Source organism: Antechinus flavipes, chromosome 2, assembly GCF_016432865.1.
Source record: "Antechinus flavipes isolate AdamAnt ecotype Samford, QLD, Australia chromosome 2, AdamAnt_v2, whole genome shotgun sequence".
Lineage (NCBI taxonomy): Eukaryota > Metazoa > Chordata > Mammalia > Dasyuromorphia > Dasyuridae > Antechinus > Antechinus flavipes.
In genome coordinates this window covers 444159235-444176319 of record NC_067399.1, presented here as the reverse complement: position 1 = coordinate 444176319, position 17085 = coordinate 444159235, and the positions used below count along the sequence as shown (strand labels likewise).

Sequence of the window (17085 nt, the reverse complement as noted above, 5' to 3'; positions counted from 1 at the left end):
TATTGCCTAGTCTTCATATATTCTCACTGAAACATATCTCATACTACTCTCTCTCATAAGCTCTTGATCTCAAGACTCAATCAAGATACATGTAAAGAGGGTAAAAAGAAGACACACATAATGTTTCCACTTACTGCCCCAAAGGTAGGAACTTCTAATGCATAATCAGATTGTTGCCTTAACCAGTCCAACAAACTCTTGTTGGGAATTGTCTTCTCAGCTGGGACACTGGTTGTTGTGACTGTGTGAGGAGATGAAGTAGCCGAGATTGGCCCATCAGGGAGGGTGCTGCTTGGTGAGGGCTGCTCTTGTTCTTCTTGGACCTCCTAATGAGAATAGAGGGAAAAACATAAGTATTTGGAAATATGCAATGTGAATATATTGTAATGGTTACTGGACTTAAAGTAAGAAGAGTTGATTTCAAATCTAGATTTGACTTTTATTAAGTATGGGATTTTACTCTCTCTGAGCAACAATTCTATGTCGAGAAGATGGGGGTAATACTGCTTATGCAACCTGTTTGGCAAGGTTATACAGATAGATAACATTTTATAAAATGTGTAGAAGTCTATAAAAATATGAAATACTAAGTACTTTAATAAGTAGAATAAGAGAATTTCTAAAATAATTTCTGTTTTCAATTTTTCTTTATCTTTATAGACAGTGCCAATAATATATTATTATATACTTAATATACATTGATAAAATACATGCAATGTTCTAAAAATTACAGTAGAATTTTTTTTAAATGAGGAGGATTAAAAATAAAAAACAGTTCTGTATAGCAAAGTCTTATTGATTGGACATGTTGATTGTCAAAGTAACTGACATGGAGAACTATAGAGAGTTAACAAATCATCTTAAATAATCTATGGATATAGGGATAAGATAGGAGGAGGCACAAAATAGGAAGAAGACTATTATGAGCATCAATAATTCATTAGATATCCAAAGAAAGTACCATTTTTCTCTAGTTGTCTGGAAAAGTTACACAGAAATTACAAAATATAATTTCTGCTCATTGAGCTTAAAAAAAAAGGAAATCATGTGCAGAGAAATGTAATGGTGTTTAACAAAACATAATTATTCAAATGAGAGATAAGAACTATATTTTAAAAAAGTCTCTGAGTCTTAAAAAATTATTATTTTTTTTTCAAAGAGGAAACCTTAAATGCTAAGAGACTAAATGATATAGCTAATATTCAAGGGTCATTACTACATTTGAATCTTGAAATATTGCTTCTTCCTCTTTAGATCTCAATGGTAGCTCCTCAGAAAACATTAAGTGATCTGGGCATTACTTCCAGGGGCATTATATACCTACCAAAATTCCTGTCTGAAGTGTTCTATCTTTCAAAAAGATGAGATCCATTCCACCTTCTACATTTTTCCTTCTCCCTCTCCGTCTCCTCATGGCAGCATCATCTCTTCTTAAGGTTCCATTGACAATCTGTCCTGTAACAGGGTGAATTAATCCAGCTTGCAAAATTCCAGACAAATCCATACCAAGGGATCCTTGAAGGGTGCTGACTGTTCCAATCTTGGGTGTGCTGGTGCTCAATGGGAAAGGGGAAGTAGTTGCTGGGGAACCATCAGGGGTACAAGACAGGTCTATGGCTGACTCCCCACGCCAGCCATTGAGCACAATAGGTGGGTGTCCATGGGAAGCAGAGAGCTGCTCTAGGCTCCGTGACTTCAAATCTCTCTCCATGTCAAACTCATAGGGTCGTCTGTGTTTTCGTTCATCCTTGGCAAACACTGGAGCCAGGAAATTTTCCTATATATAATATGGAATAACATTAATATCTTACTTTTAAAAAACTACTTATATACAAAGACAACTTTGTAATGTAGGCAAATTGATGTCTTCTGTATGGATCTATGCAGTTAGAAAATCGTTTTTGCTCTTTTATTCCTCCCCCAACTCTCCCTGAAAAAAATTTCTTTGGTCTTTTAAATTATCTTGCCCCACAGTCCAACCAGGTTAAAGAGAAATGACAGGAGAATGTTTGTCCCTGATGGTAAATAAGACCTACCAGGATCTCAGGTCCTTTAAAAAAAAAAAGTGGTTTCTACAATGAATACAGCTTCTATGATAAGTCTTCAAGACTTAATACTCAACAGAACACCCAATTTGGTTAAATGGAGCAGCAATGCTTTCATTAAACTAAATCTTCTTCCACTGAGACAAAGCACTTTTGATCCCTCTTTAAGTTGAGAAGAAGCCCTTTCCTATGTTTGTGTGGGGAGGGAGCTGCTAAGAGTACCATTATTTTGAATAACTTGCCCTTCTTTTAGGGCTAGAAGCTAAACCCACTTTTAGATAAGACATTAAGTAAGCATATGCATGTGAGCAAGTGCCCGTGCGTGAGAGCACTCCTTCCCCTCAAATCATCAAATTCCCTTCTTAAAAAAATACTATTTTGTTGATGCTGTTTGTTTTTCCTCATCCCTGCTCCCCAAAATGAATCATTTAAAACAATTAAAAATACCTAATACAAAAACTTGAATAGAAATTTATATGATGCTTATTTAGTCTCAGTAGTCCCCTACCTCTCTATTATGAGAGTAGAGGTATATTCTGTTGTTTCTTCTCTAGGACCTTTTATTAGTTTCCCCATTACTCACAGCTCAGCCTTTTTCTAGTGATCACTGTATTTGCATTGTCAGAACCACCATCTATTGTATTCTTGGTTCTGCTTATTCCCTATCAGTTTAAATAAAGCTTCCCAAAATTCCCCTCCCCCTCAAATTCCTAAGAGTCTTCATTTATCACTGAATAATACTATTCCACTATAATAACAAATCACCTCCTCCTTCACCAAGCATTCCTCAAATGATAGATGCAACCAGAAAAAAAATGCTATAATGAATATTTTGGTATATGATGTATTTTTGTTTCTGTCTTTGACATCTTCAAGAAACATGTTCAGAAGCGTGAACCACTGTCACTTTTCTTTCATAATTTCAAATGGAAATCCAAAATGGCAAGAATACTTCATAGGTCTACCAAGAGTATATCAGGGTAACTGATCCTTTGCTTTTTTTTCCTGGGGGGGAAGGAGGGGAAAACACATCTATTGTTATTTCTTAAAAAAAAAAAAAAAAAAAAAAGATAAGAGTTTAAAAAAATAATAACAAATTTAACAAAAACTCTAAATCTCTTCTGATCTTTGTCAATGTGCATAAATAGGTTTTTATTAAATCGGCATGCTTCCATAAAAACATGTTAGGTAAAGGTGAAACAAAGTTAGAGAGAATGGTTGAAAACTAAAAAATAGAAACAAGTTTATAAATGTCCTTAATAGACAAAATGTTTGTTACATAATTATAAAGATATTTACAGAGACTATGTAGTTTTAATAATGGTAAAAAATCAAACAAAAACAATAAATAATAACACTCAAGAGAAATGCTATTAGGTTTCCATTCTAGTTTAGAGTCACTGGGTGATCCAGCTTGTATCTTGGGTGATTACAAAATTACTTCTAGGTTACATGATGATAGAGTGAGATTTGGTTAGGTAATATATTAATAATATTATTCTGAAATGATATTGGACAGAACAAGATATACCATACATTTTATTTTGTACTCTATTTTTCATTTAACATTATTTCATATAATTTTGCTGTGGGTGTTTAATTGTTTAATGAATGAATCAATAAATCTAATGACATTTGTCATAACATAGAATTTCAAAGAGACCTCAGAAGAACATTTAGCTCAAACTTGATTTGAACAAGAAACTATTTTATAACAAAATCTGACAAATGGTCATCTGGTCTTTGCTTCAAGATTTCCAATAAAGTGGTATCTATTGCCACTTAAGTCAGATGATGACACTTTTAAATAGTTTTAATTTTAGTAAATTGTTCCTTTTATCAAACCTACATCTATAGACTCTACTCATTATTCCAGTTTTCTTTTCTTGAGTGAGCTAGAATGAGTTTATTGTTTTTCACATGATAGTTTTGCAGATATTTGGGAATGAGGATCATGTTTTTCCTTAAGTCTTCTTCAGATTAAACAGTCTTAGTTTTTTCTTCACCTTTCTGGTACAACATTACTTTTAGGTTTGTCACCATCTTGGTTGTCCCTCTCTCCTCCCCTTTCATCAACAGTTCTCTAGCTGACTAAAGTTCTTCTTAAAATATACCTAAGAAGACAATATTCAATATTCCAGATGTTGTCTGGTTTGGGCAAAGTATGGAGGGACTGTCACATACTAACTTAATCCTGGACACTATGCCAATCTTAATGAAGTTTAAGTTTTGGTGAGCTACTTTGATAGCTATATCACACCAATAATTTACAGAAATTCAAGCTTTTCTGTGGGGTTGATTTTTGTAGGGAATATTGTCTCTGTTAGACTGTCTACTCTCCTAAGGCTTGCTCTTCCTAGGGTTTGGTGTCTTGACAGTATGGATCCATATGCTGCTGTGCTGGATGAATAGATCACTCAGTGGTGTTGGCTCCTTACTAGGCTCTACTACTGTCAGATGGCTAGGCTATCACTGTCCAGCAGGTGCTGGATAGGCCCAGGCAGCCTGCTCTATCACAGAGTAGTAGCTGTCTGAGTAGGGCAGGTTGCTCATCTCCTAGGGCTTAACTCAGAGTATATAGCACTTCTGCTGGAAATGATCAGCTGGTTTTCTGGTTCTTTTTAGTGGATAGTTTCAGTATTTTTCACTACCTTTAGACACTGGCCTGGTTGGACTGTGCTACACATTTTTCTGCTGGAGTATTATCATGCTTTTTTCAGCTAGATGGCTACAAAACTCTTTCAACTAAAGCAATGACCCTAGGCTCAGGATCAGCAGAAACTTATTTCCTTTAACTCTAACAAAAAAGTTTTAGCCCTGAAGTAATCTTGTCATCTCCAGGCAGGAAAAATATTGCCTCTTTTACTGATCTTTTATAATGTTTTTGATAAGCTTCTGATCTTGTCTTGTCCTTGGGAAGTTGTATTTTTTAAATTTAAAATTAAATATTTTTAATAAAATTTGTAAATTAAAAAATTTTTAAAATTATCTCTAAAATCTGGCCCACCACTTTAGCTTGTTGAGGTCTTTTTTGGGAGTGAGGGGAATGTTGATGTTATCATTTTGTGTATTAGCTATGCCTACTATTTTTGTGTCATTTTAAAATTTGATGAGACTAACTTCTTTTTGTACTGAATGATGACTCTTCTTTGGGTCTAGTGTTCTAATATTTCTGAGTCCACCTAACTATAAAATCATCTAATCTACCTCTATCTTGTCCACAGGCTCAACTGTCTTACCTAAATTTAGATAAATTAAAATCTATTCTCTTTATGAATATAAATAGCCTTTTGTGTCTTAAGAGATTAAGAAACTAGTCTAGAATGGCTGTATACTTAGGACTATCAAAAAACTCATCAGTGAATATGAGGACCCACCTAACAAGATTATGTGAAGAAAATATTCTTCTAATAGTGACAGAACTCCTCAGGGGTAGAAACCAAGTCTCAGAGAGAAGGTAAGCACTTATGAGATATTTATTATATTTGTATCATTTTCTACTCTTAAGTGTGATTTCTTTATCTATGTATTTTAGGACCTCACTAAATTTTAAGTCCCTTAAAAGTCTAGACCATGTATCTTTGTATGTCTCCCAGTATTTATCATGTATTATACATAGTAATCACTCAATAATTGTTTGTGGACTGATAAGTGAAAATACTGATAATCTATAGACTTGTCATACCACACCATCATTTACTTAATCACTTTCTTATTGTGAGATGCTTGGACTGTTCTCAGAATATGTTTCTATAAATTATCCTTTTGTGAGACTGAAGTGGAGGGGGCCAGAAATTAGAGGAAGAAGAGGTACTTATTTTTTTGAGGTTATGCTCCCTAAAGTAAAAGGGTAATAATCTTTGAAGCTTGTCATCCGTGCTATCTGATCATACTTCTGGTTTAGGCTAGTTTACTGTACCACAATTAATGGAATTAGTTCCCCACAAACATTGGACTTTATTACTTAGTTAATTTGTTAATTTAATAGGCATTTAACTACATATTGGCAGAGTCTGGCAAACAATAAGTGCTTAAATACTTTTTCATTCATTAAGATTATGCATCATGTTTCTACACTTCACTCAGTGCAAACTGTCCTCCCTTTGACTACTTATTAGGTGGAAGTCAAATAATAGTGTTATGGATTTGTATTAGGAAATGAAGATCCAGATCTTACTCCAGCTCTGCCACTGACCAGTGTGATCCTGGGTTTAGGGCTACTCTTTGTCTCCCAGTCTTTCCACTCAAGACCTTCCTACAAAGGATAAATAAAATAGTAGAAGTACTTTGACAAAGCATTACGAAAATACCCTTTGTCTGCCCCTGAGATGTAGGACCAAGAGATTTCCAAATCTCTGGGACCAGAATGTCTCAAAGTGGAATGGAGAATTATCCATTAAACAAGTGACTAGGAAATTGTTCTCTTAGAGAGATTGTCAGGATCACAGTTATAAAGACTATATTTTCATTTGGATATTTACTATCTATAAAGCATACAAGGACCAAAAAAAAAAACCAAACAGTTCCTGAATTTAAGAAATTTACATTTTACTAAAGGATAAGATATGAAGATGTAAGAAAGAACAAGAAATTTGAGGAGGCAGAAAAGATTCTAGAGGAAAGAAATAGACAGGTATTAGTCAGCAGTTAGCATGGTGCTGGGCACATAGTAAGAATTAAATCAATGTTTGAAGACTTGATAATCAGGGAAATTCCCCAAAATACTATGTGCTGAAATTTCTATTGAATCAATGCATGAAGTAATCAAGCAGTAGCAAAAGCAGAAATAGCTCCTCACTTGGGTCAACACCATTACCTGCCTTCTCACCTTTGGGATCTGTGTGACTAATGCAGCTCCATTGCTGAAGTTGGGGCCTGGTGTTTCTTGCTCTGCAAGGCTGTTTCGTGAGCCGGGACTGCTGATTAACACTGGAGCAGGAAGTGTGCTTGGCATTTCATATTGTTGGCCAGAAGGCCACTTGCCCTTTAAGACTGCATGGCAGATATTATCTATGCGGTTGATTATCACTCGATCCTGCAAATAAGAATGGCAACAGCAAATCTCTTACACTAGTACTGAGTAATAGAAACTTAAATAGAACAAAAGTAAAGTCACAAATATTTTCTTCCTAGCATTTCTTTTGAGAAAATTTAAACAGGTTATGGCAAGATGGAGTAAGAGAAAGAATTGGGGTACATACCCCAAACTACTGCATGGGAACATTTAAAACTATACAAACACTTCATAAGCAGAGGACATAAAAATAAGAACTGAGTGTATAATCAGTCACAGCCAGTATTTCCTCAAAATTGATTGTACCCATTTTAGACTAAATGTGACAATGTACTATTTCTGACGCACAGAACATAATCAATTCTAATAAAGCTAAAACATTTAGCTATGTAAAACTACGTAGATATTAAATGTGGGTATTATATATGTGTGTGTGTGTGTATGTGTGTATACACAAAGAGAGAGAGAGAGAAAGCGTGCGAGAGAGAGAGTGCGAGAGCGCTATCTAAATCTAGACAGATATTCTTGATCACAATACTATATAAACATTCTATGTATAAAATGACTTGAATTTAGTCAGAATCCCAATTGGGTTCGAATTCTAGATCCTACCCCTTAATACTAGGGTGATTTTAGGTAAGTCCTTTAACCTTTCTGACCTGTTTCCTCAAATGCAAAATGAGGGGGTTGGACTAAATGACTTCTAGGTCCTTTTTCCAGTTCCAGTATACAAATTTAGTTTTCTCAGGGCCTGTATATTTTAAAAGCATCCTAAAAGTAATTATTACATGAGAGAGTATACTGTGTAAGTATACAGCAAAACCTACTAAAATCCAACAAAAATACAAGTTTCACTTACATAGTTCCAAAATAAGTTGCTGGTGATTGAAATAAGTTTATTTGGATTTATGAAGTAGAAAGTTTAATTCAATAAAGTTTTACAGCTTTATTTCCTTGTCACATATACTTTTAAGTGAAAAAAAAACCTAACTTTTATAGTCTTTCAAATATTAGAATTAAAACAAATATTAAATAATTCTTTAAAATAAAAATGTTGATAAAATGTTATTTTACTTAATGTACCCATGGCTCAAAACTTTTAGTTTAAAATATCAACCATGAAGCATATGAGACTGTGTGTATGTGTGTGTGTGTGTGTGTGTGTGTGTGTGTGTGTGTGTGTATGTGTGGGTGTGGGTGTGTGTGTCTGGAGGTGAATATCATCACAGATTATCTTTTTGGTTCCAAATCCAAAAGTTCTATAGACGAGTCCCTGATCTTTCTAAATGCATCAGATATCCTTTTAACTGTGAGTACTTTTAATGGACATTATAATGTTTGGAAGGCACCTTTGGCCATTCGGAGAAGGAATAAAGAGTTTTTTCTTGCAAAAGCTGAGCAATAGTTGGTGCTCGGGCTTCCTGGAGCTCGTCTCCAATGTCTCCTGCTATTCCAGAGGTAGAGCTCTTACTTTCTTCTTCAGAATATTTTCCTGGATAATCTGAGAATATAAAAATATGTGAATGAGTTATATACCATTAACAGAGATACAATATTCAATTTATTCTTTCCTCTCTTTTTGGTTATGGCACTAGTGATGGGTGACTATTTTGCCCAAGCTAAATACAGTAAACACTGATGGGGCCCACTCCCAATACTTATCATTATCAGCACAGAATTTTTTCTAAACTGTTAACCCCTAGTTAGCCCCTCTTTAAGCAGACTAGTGGTCTTCTGCTCCTAAAAGCCTACCACATGGGTGCTGGATTTAGTATCTTTGGTACTCTCAAAGAGCTCAGTTATTATGATTTTATCAGTTTTTGTTAAATCATTTTTCAGTTATATCTGACTCTGATTCCTTTTGATGTTTCCTTGGCAAAGCTACTGGAATGGTTTGCCATATCCTTCTCCAGCTCATTTTCAAATGAGGAAAATGAAGCAGAGTTAAATGACTTGCCCAAGATTTGACCTCTGGAAAATGAATCTTCCTGATTCCCAGTTCAGTGCTTTATTCACCATGTTACCTAACTCCCTTTATCACTGGAAATGACATTAAAGAAGATTCATTACTATCTCTTTTATTTTGTACCCTAAGCTCATCCATCTGACTTTCACACAGCAAAACCTTCCATGTGTATAGTCTTTTCCATTAGTATGTGAATTCCTTGAGAGCAGGGTTTATCTTAGTTTTCTCCTTGTTTTTCTCCTACTTATCTGAAAACTCTTGTTCTGTCTCCTTTGCTGGGTCTTTTTCCAGATTCTACTCTCTAACCATATGTGTCTCTCACGATTCTGTGGTAGGTCTTCTCACTTGATCAAATCAATTCTCATGAATTTAATTACCATTTCTATACTGGGTAGCTAGATGGCACAGTGGATAAGAATGGCAACCCTGAAGTTAGGAAGTATCTTCTTCCAGAATTAAATCTAGTTTCAGACACTGATAAGCGGTATGATCTTGGGCAGCTCACTTAAACCTGTTTGCCTCAGTTTCTTTACCTGTAAAAGGAAATGGCAAATCACTCCAGTACCTTTGCCAAGAAAATCCCAAAAGTTGGGGTTTCAAAAATGTCTACTAGCTTAGACACCCATTCTTGCAAGAATGTAAAAATAAAATCATTTCCAGATTCAAAAAGAAAAAAAAAAAAAAAGAAACCCCCCCCCAAAAGTGAACTGAAGTGTTCAAAATGACTAAATAACAAAAATGCTTTTTCTCAAATCTATCTATTCTGCCTCACTTAACTGAGCTCCAATCTCAGAATTTCAACTGCTTTTTAGATCTCTCAAGCTGATCTCCAAAACAACGCCTTTATTTTTCTTTGTAACTCCCCCTCTCCCCCCTCCCCCATTGTTATATAGAACAACCCATTCTCTCCATCCCTCAGGCTCCCAACCTAAGGAGACATTCTAGACTCCTTGCTGCCTCTTACCCTCCATATTCAATCTGTTGCTAAGGGTTGTCAATTTCACCTGACAAATATAACTCTATGTCTTTTCTGACATTGCCATCACCACCTCATGCTTAGATTATTGAATAGTCTGCTCATGGGATTTGTCTGCCTCATGTCTCTCCCCACCTTGATCTACCTTCCATCCAGCCACTAAAATGATTTTCTTCAAGTGCAGGTTTGATCATATCACACACTCCTGCCCCTGGCTTCCCCAACATAGACATAATCAATTCCAGTGACTTCTTATTGCTTTCAAAATCAAGTACAAAATGTTATTTGGTATTCAAAGTCCTTTATGACCTGCCACTTCCTGCAACCTCCAATCTTCTTACACTCTACTCCTAGACATGTATTCTTTGAACTACAGGCACTAGCCCCTGAGCTGTTCCACAAATAAGACACTCTTACTTCATGTTTCAATTTCAACCATTTTCTCTGACTGTCCCCTATGTTTGGAATGTTTTTCCTCTTCTGCCCCCCACCTAATAATCTTCCTGACTTCCTTTAAATCCCAACTAATATTGTTCCTTCCAGAGGAAGCTCTTCCCAAACTCTTTTAATTACAGTGCATTCCTTCTGTTATTTCCTATTATTTTGTATATAGTTTTTTGGGGGTATATATTTGTTTACATTGTCTCCTCCATTATATTGTAAGCTCCTTGAGGGCAGGGATTGCTTTAGCCCAGTGCCTGGCACAACAGGAATTTAATAAATGCTTATTGATTTGCATCTTCAATGATTAACATATAGTAAGTGCTTAATAAATGTTTTTTACTTCAAAAGATAGACATTAGAAGATGGTTTTTGAATGAAAGTTTTAAAACATAATGGAATGCATTGTTTTCCTTTGGACCACATATAGTATGGACCTCTGACACCTCCTTTCCCTTAAGTCCCCAAGTTCTTGAATATCTTTACATGTAAGCTAGGCAGACTAAAATTTAAGTTACAATTCTTGCTTTTTGTGCTCTTTAAGAGCTTTCCTATTAACACATCAGTAGTTCTTAGTCTCTACCCTAAGCCTAGAATTGCTTACTCTCTTTGTCTCATCTAGTAAAATAACTGTTTTCAGCTCATTTGACATGCCCTCACTTTTCTACTCCTAGAACAACTATAAACATTTATCAGCACCTTCCTTTCTGGGAATAGTTCCTTTTTTCAATTATGTTAGCCAATATGATTTAAGAAATACTTGCTGCTTACAGAATACTACATTAAGAGTTATGACTGGTTAGGAAAGAAATAGAATGAGATTTCAATTACTCAGAACTCTCCTTTCCTTGCTACATACAACTTTTAACAGAAAGGAGCAGTAAGTTGTCAAATGTCTTTTAAAACAAGATACCTTTTAAGGTTTGCTGTGCCTTGTAGAGGATAGTTTCAGTTCATAGTTAGCTAAACATTCTATGCTTATAGGATTTAACAATAGGGATTCATAGTTGGAAATGTAAGCCCTCAACAATTCCGAAATCCTGAACTGTCAAACAAAGATTCAATTAAGTTTCATATATTGTACACACTGAGGTAAAAAGGAAAATTATTTTTACAAAGCTATAAAAAGAGTGAAACAAAATGGATTTTCTGTTTAATCATTAATTGATCAACCTCACTATGTGAAATATTTACCTGACAGAGCTACTATAAATGCCCACAATAGCAATTATCTTTTTTTGTTTGTTTGTTTTGCTTTGCATTTTTCTTAACATCCTCAAAAAAAACCGTCCCTGCTTCTAAAAATAAAAGCTACTCATGATTTTATCTGCTAAGGAAAGGAAAGAGGTAACTATAAACTTCTACCCCCTCATGTTTCTAGAGAGTGACTTCCTATAACCTGCCCAAGCTCTCTACTGAAACAGGTGGATGAATTTAACCACATAGAAATAGTAACTAAGATGGGTTCCTTATGAATCCAGTTTTCACAATCATACCTTACACTAAGATTACAAGAGGCCTCAGAAAAATATGGCTGGGATCGCAGTAAATGATCTGGACACAAAAAGAGCAAAGAAATGGTAAATGGCATAGTCAGAAAAATACAAATTCTCCATACTGTACCTTGACCCTGTAAATTTCCATCTTTATCATCATCATCTTCCTTATTTTCAAAGTCCACATCTTCTTGTTTTAGATCACTCCTTTCAAGAGGACATGTAGTATAACCTCTTCGCCTTTCTGCTTTATCTTCCCAGGAATCTTCTTTTAAAAATTCATGATCTACTTTCAAAGGCTCTGTTAAAAGAGTTTTGTTTCCACCTTTGTATTGCACAGCAAGAGTGTTAATAGCTTTACCTTTGTATAAGCCTGGATCAGAGAACCTGGTTTTTTCCATTTCAAAGTCCATAGTGTCACACTGATTTTTCCACCTGTTTATAGGTTTGCAGTGACATTCACATACTGTTTGATCCATACGTCTTAGCTCTGCAGGATCACAGTTTTGGGTCTCGGAGCCCCTTTCTTTAGTTTTCTCTATAGTGAAGCCTCTCATTTCATTTAGTATGTTAGTATCAAGATCAGTTTGACCTATACTCTCTGGTCTTTCTCTTATTTGTGTTCCTACTTCTGAGTTTTCCTCCTCCTCTTCTTCCTCTTCCTCCTCTTCTTCATCACTATGGTTCTGAGTCAACATTAATTTACCTTCTAGACTTTTATTTCCTAACAAATCAATTAGCTGTTGCCCTGAAGAGAGTTTTCTTTCAGAATTACAAACACTAAGGCTACACATTTCCATTAATCTACTTACATTCCCCTGCTCTAAGGTTTGGGGAATACCATATTTTGCTTCAGGATGTCTTACAGTTTCATGTCTTGGAGCAGGTATATACTTGTTAGAGTCCAAGTCCTTTATAGTGAGGAGAGACAAATGCTTTTCATTTTTATTGCTCATTTGTTCTATTTTTGCTTCCAAATTACTCAAAGAACAGCGGTTTGTAGTTACTTCCACTTCAAGACTACCTGGTTGATTATCTTTATTTTTGCTTGCTAAGGCTAAAGAAACATCTTTCTTGCAATCAGTGCTGCTTGGGTTCTCTTGAATGAAAGAACTCGGCTCACTGTTGAAAACTTTTTCACCAAACATCATACACTCTAAAGAATCAGGTAATAAGCTTTCATCATGATTAATAGAAATGATATCCTGAACTTTAGAAATAAAATTTTCACATGTTACATCAGGTAGGCTGCTTTCAGTGCGGCTGAGATTATCACCCATGCTTTCCATCTTTATTTGATTTTCATGTTCTGTATCTAGGGACTCACAAGTCCTTCCCATTTGAGTATATGTAAGGGAGTCATAAAGTCTGGAGTTAGTCTGGTAAAGGCAACACGCATTGTCTGGGCCCTGAGCTTCAGTTCTTCTGTGCTGAGCATAGTTTCTATAGGCATCCAGAAAGGATAGCTGTGGATCATTCATGATGTAGTAGTCAGTACGACTGAGTCCATGCTTAGCTGTGCCAATGAGTAAGTCTCGGTCATGCTTCCCACACTCCCACCAGACTGGCAGATAGAGGCTAGGTCTACAGAGCTGGAGGCGTTCATGCAACTGAGGGTATTTCAGTACTTGCTCTCGGACCTTCCGCAGAAGTTCAATGCGGTAGAGAGTTCTTGCAGCACGTTCTTCTGTGATTGGTTCAACATAGAGTGTGGGATCTGGTGGACCTAAAGAGATAAATAAGTAGAAAATTAAGTAATAACTTTATGTGGTTCTTGGCAACAATGGTGTTTGACTTATACAACTCGAATCTCTCTGGAATCATGGTTTGACTCTATATGAAACATAAAATTAAAACAATGTATATAAGCTAAGTTGGTACAAATTATTGCTACTGCAAATCTTGGTTTATTTCAGGGACTATGATCAATTAGTAAATTTCCAAAGCTGAGTGAAATTAATCTCATGGAAGAAAAATAGGCCAATGGGAGGGTAAAAGGACAATTTAAAAATTGTTCTAGTTCTAGTATGCATGACTTTTTGAAGTCATGGTGAAGGCAAGAATTGAAGTGTCCTTGTACACTTAAGTCAGTTCTGTCCCCATCCCTTCGTGCTTCAACATATATACATGTCAGATCTTTGGAGGTACAACAATGCTACTATATGGTTTTTATCTAAAAATGTGTAATTTAAAGGGCAAAAACACACTCATTACAACTAGGTTATAGTAAAATTCCTGTGACCAGTTCAATACCACATTAAAGGATGACTACTTTCAGTATTTTTACCCTCAGATAAAGTTGTAGTTGTAATAGATTTTTTTTATGTAAATGTGATGCAAAAGAGCAATATAAATCAGCTCAACTTTTACAAGTTGAGACAATTTTTCTTTAACTACATTTTGAAGTTGTAACCTAACCTGAAATTTTTATTGAACTAAGGTACATTTTTTGGTAGGGAAGCAGATCAAGAATAGATTATTTATTTTTTTTGCAAGGATGGATACAACCAGCAGAATTCCACAAATTAGCAAAACTTTTTTTATTCTCTCAGGAACTCCTCATGTTAGAATATATATTGCTACAGTGATTAATTAACTAATTCCAAGACTTTCCTCCATTTATTCCATGATATATTAAAAGTAGCATTTCTTACCATCATCTTTCCACATGGGGAGACGACAAACATTCCTACACATGGCCATAAAACTATAAAAATATTTTTCTAGACTTTCATCTGTCTTCTTGTCTAAGCGTGAGATGACTCGAAATTGGGTCCAATCAAAGGATTTCTTTTCTTGGTCATAGACAACGCCAAAGGAGGACACTGTTCTATAGAAATCTGCTTGTTCTCTTCTTGTCCATCTTGAGGATTCACATAAGGGAAGTTTAAAAAAAAAAAAAAGTAAAATATTTCAAAATTCCCACACTGGACTTTCAATCCACATCCCCAGGGACTGTGTTAATTTTGGAAAATAGGCTGCCACCCTCATAGGAGAAAACATGGCTACATAGAAATTTGAATTCAACCACCTCAGAGACTGCATCAGACTTCATACAATCCTAAATTTACCATTATGAAAATTTTAATGTGTTTTTTTCCCTATTTAATTCTGAGGATGTAATTAACCTTGGAAGAGAACATTTCCCTTTCATACGAACTTTTGGCTTAGCAATGAATACTAATTTTCCTCACATTCTTTAGTATATATCATTTTACTATTACCTTTTTTGGATATCCTTGTTGATAGGGTCCATTTCAGTAGCTCTTCTAAACATATCTTCCTGGACCCAATATCCTTGGTTACCTGAGCCTAAAATTTCAGCTCGAGTGGGTTCCTTGCGATTACAACGTTGGTAAACAGTGACCAGGCGTCTCAACCGAGCAGTAAGGGCTGAGGAAACGGGCCAGGGTGATCTGTCTGGGTCGGAGCCATCCTGGGCTTCAAACATCAGCGAAGATATTAGTAGTTACAAACAACTAAAATAAAGGTGATATTTTTTTTGTATGCTGTACTTTTAGAAATGAATACACTGGAATACAAAATCTTACAAAAATGAATGTTGAAAATTATCTTTACAATATTTGGAAAAATAAAATGTTATTGAAGGGGGAAAAAAAAACCCCAAACACTGACATTTTCAATAAGTTTTGCCCAAATGATAAAACACAGAGGTAGAGCTAGAGAGAAAAATGGCTCAGATAACTCAAAGCCACCATCATTTTCCAAATTAACATATTCTAAGGCATTTAATAACAAATGCAAGAATAAGGACTTAGCAAAAAGTATTAAAAATTTCGTGTTGTGCAAAATCTTAGGTATAACTTCCTATATCTATAAATCATAAATACCTTTTTCTAGAATGAGCCACTTTGTAGGGGTGAAAGAGCTCTTTGGAAACTTTAGATATATCTGATAGGAAGCATGAGATAAGAGGAACTCTGTTGCCTTCTTTATTTAGAATTGTAAAATATGATGTAGCTGGGTTTTCTTTCCCACTGCTATTCTAACTTAATAATTCTTGATCCATTAATTTTAAACCCTTACCTCCTTGTCCTGCAGAAGAATAACAGATGTTATCTTAGAATTTCAATGTCAACTAGATGAAGATCAAAATCATTTTGATATCTATGTCTTAATTACAACAGGAAAGGTGTTGATGGGTTTGAAAAAGGTCAATCTTTCTTAAAGAGGTTTCTTAAAAGCTGTAGTTTTCTCTTAAGATATGAATTCTAGCATAATATGAGCTGAATGCTTTCTTCTTTGTCTTCTGAAGGGTATTGTCTCACCTGCCATGATTTCATCCTTCTTCTCACTTTCACCAAAACTGGTATCCTCCTAGGGACAAAGAAAGCCACCACAACCATCAAGGACTGATGTAAACTCTTCCTTGATCATCACTACTAATTTTTACTATATGCTCTTATATACAAAGTATAAGAACAGTTAAGAGACATATTCTTTGTGAGCTGTCACCAAATCTGGACAACTTGTTTACTGCATGTCTTCCATGTAGTGATTTTCACATTTTAAAAAATTATTAGTGTTTGCTCTTGTAATTATATCAAGTAATATTTTCTGTAAAAATTAGCTTTAAACATGATGGAATATAGCTATTTCTTTAGTAATCACATTTTGCAGAAATTCCATTTTCACAATGAATTTAATTAGAAGCTTTACCAAAGGTACTTATAGTTTAGTGTTGCCATTTCACCAAGGCTGTACCTAACAGTTATCATAATAGGGTACATTATTCTTACCTTAATACATAGCAATGTGAAACATTAATAAAGTACCATTACCCAATCAGAAAATCTAATAGGATAAATTGCTAGGAAGTTTTCAAGTTAAAATAATGAATCAAAGCTCCAAGTGAAACTGGGCTGTTATTAATGGCAGAGATAAGCTTCTGAAGGTGGCTATTTTATTCCATTGGCACCAAAAGACATGCCTACAGAAAAGCTGACTTATTCTTATGAGAAGATCTTTTAAAGTCCTTATTCCCCAAAGAAATAAAACTTGAAGTATGAAGTATGAAGGAGAAAGGGCTTACTTTCTGACAAGCTGTTTTCAGTCTAAATGATCACTTGGGGGATACAGACAAACCACTGGTGGCATGTATTTGAACAGGCTGTACATAACAATTC

General features: G+C 35.1%; 1 protein-coding gene across 9 annotated transcripts in view; it reads right to left on the bottom strand.

Moving 5' to 3' along the window:
• The window catches only part of CHD6 (chromodomain helicase DNA binding protein 6), a 168774-nt gene that overhangs the window by 14596 nt on the left and 137093 nt on the right, over positions 1-17085 (bottom strand). For all 9 annotated transcript variants that reach the window (XM_051979283.1, XM_051979281.1, XM_051979289.1 and 6 more), the window contains 8 exons: positions 16228-16276; positions 15163-15379; positions 14593-14801; positions 12066-13664; positions 8409-8560; positions 6874-7080; positions 1325-1777; positions 135-326 (listed from right to left, as the gene is read on the bottom strand). In XM_051979283.1, the coding sequence (XP_051835243.1) occupies positions 135-326; positions 1325-1777; positions 6874-7080; positions 8409-8560; positions 12066-13664; positions 14593-14801; positions 15163-15379; positions 16228-16276 (3078 nt within the window). The remainder of the gene's footprint in view (positions 1-134; positions 327-1324; positions 1778-6873; positions 7081-8408; positions 8561-12065; positions 13665-14592; positions 14802-15162; positions 15380-16227; positions 16277-17085) is intronic.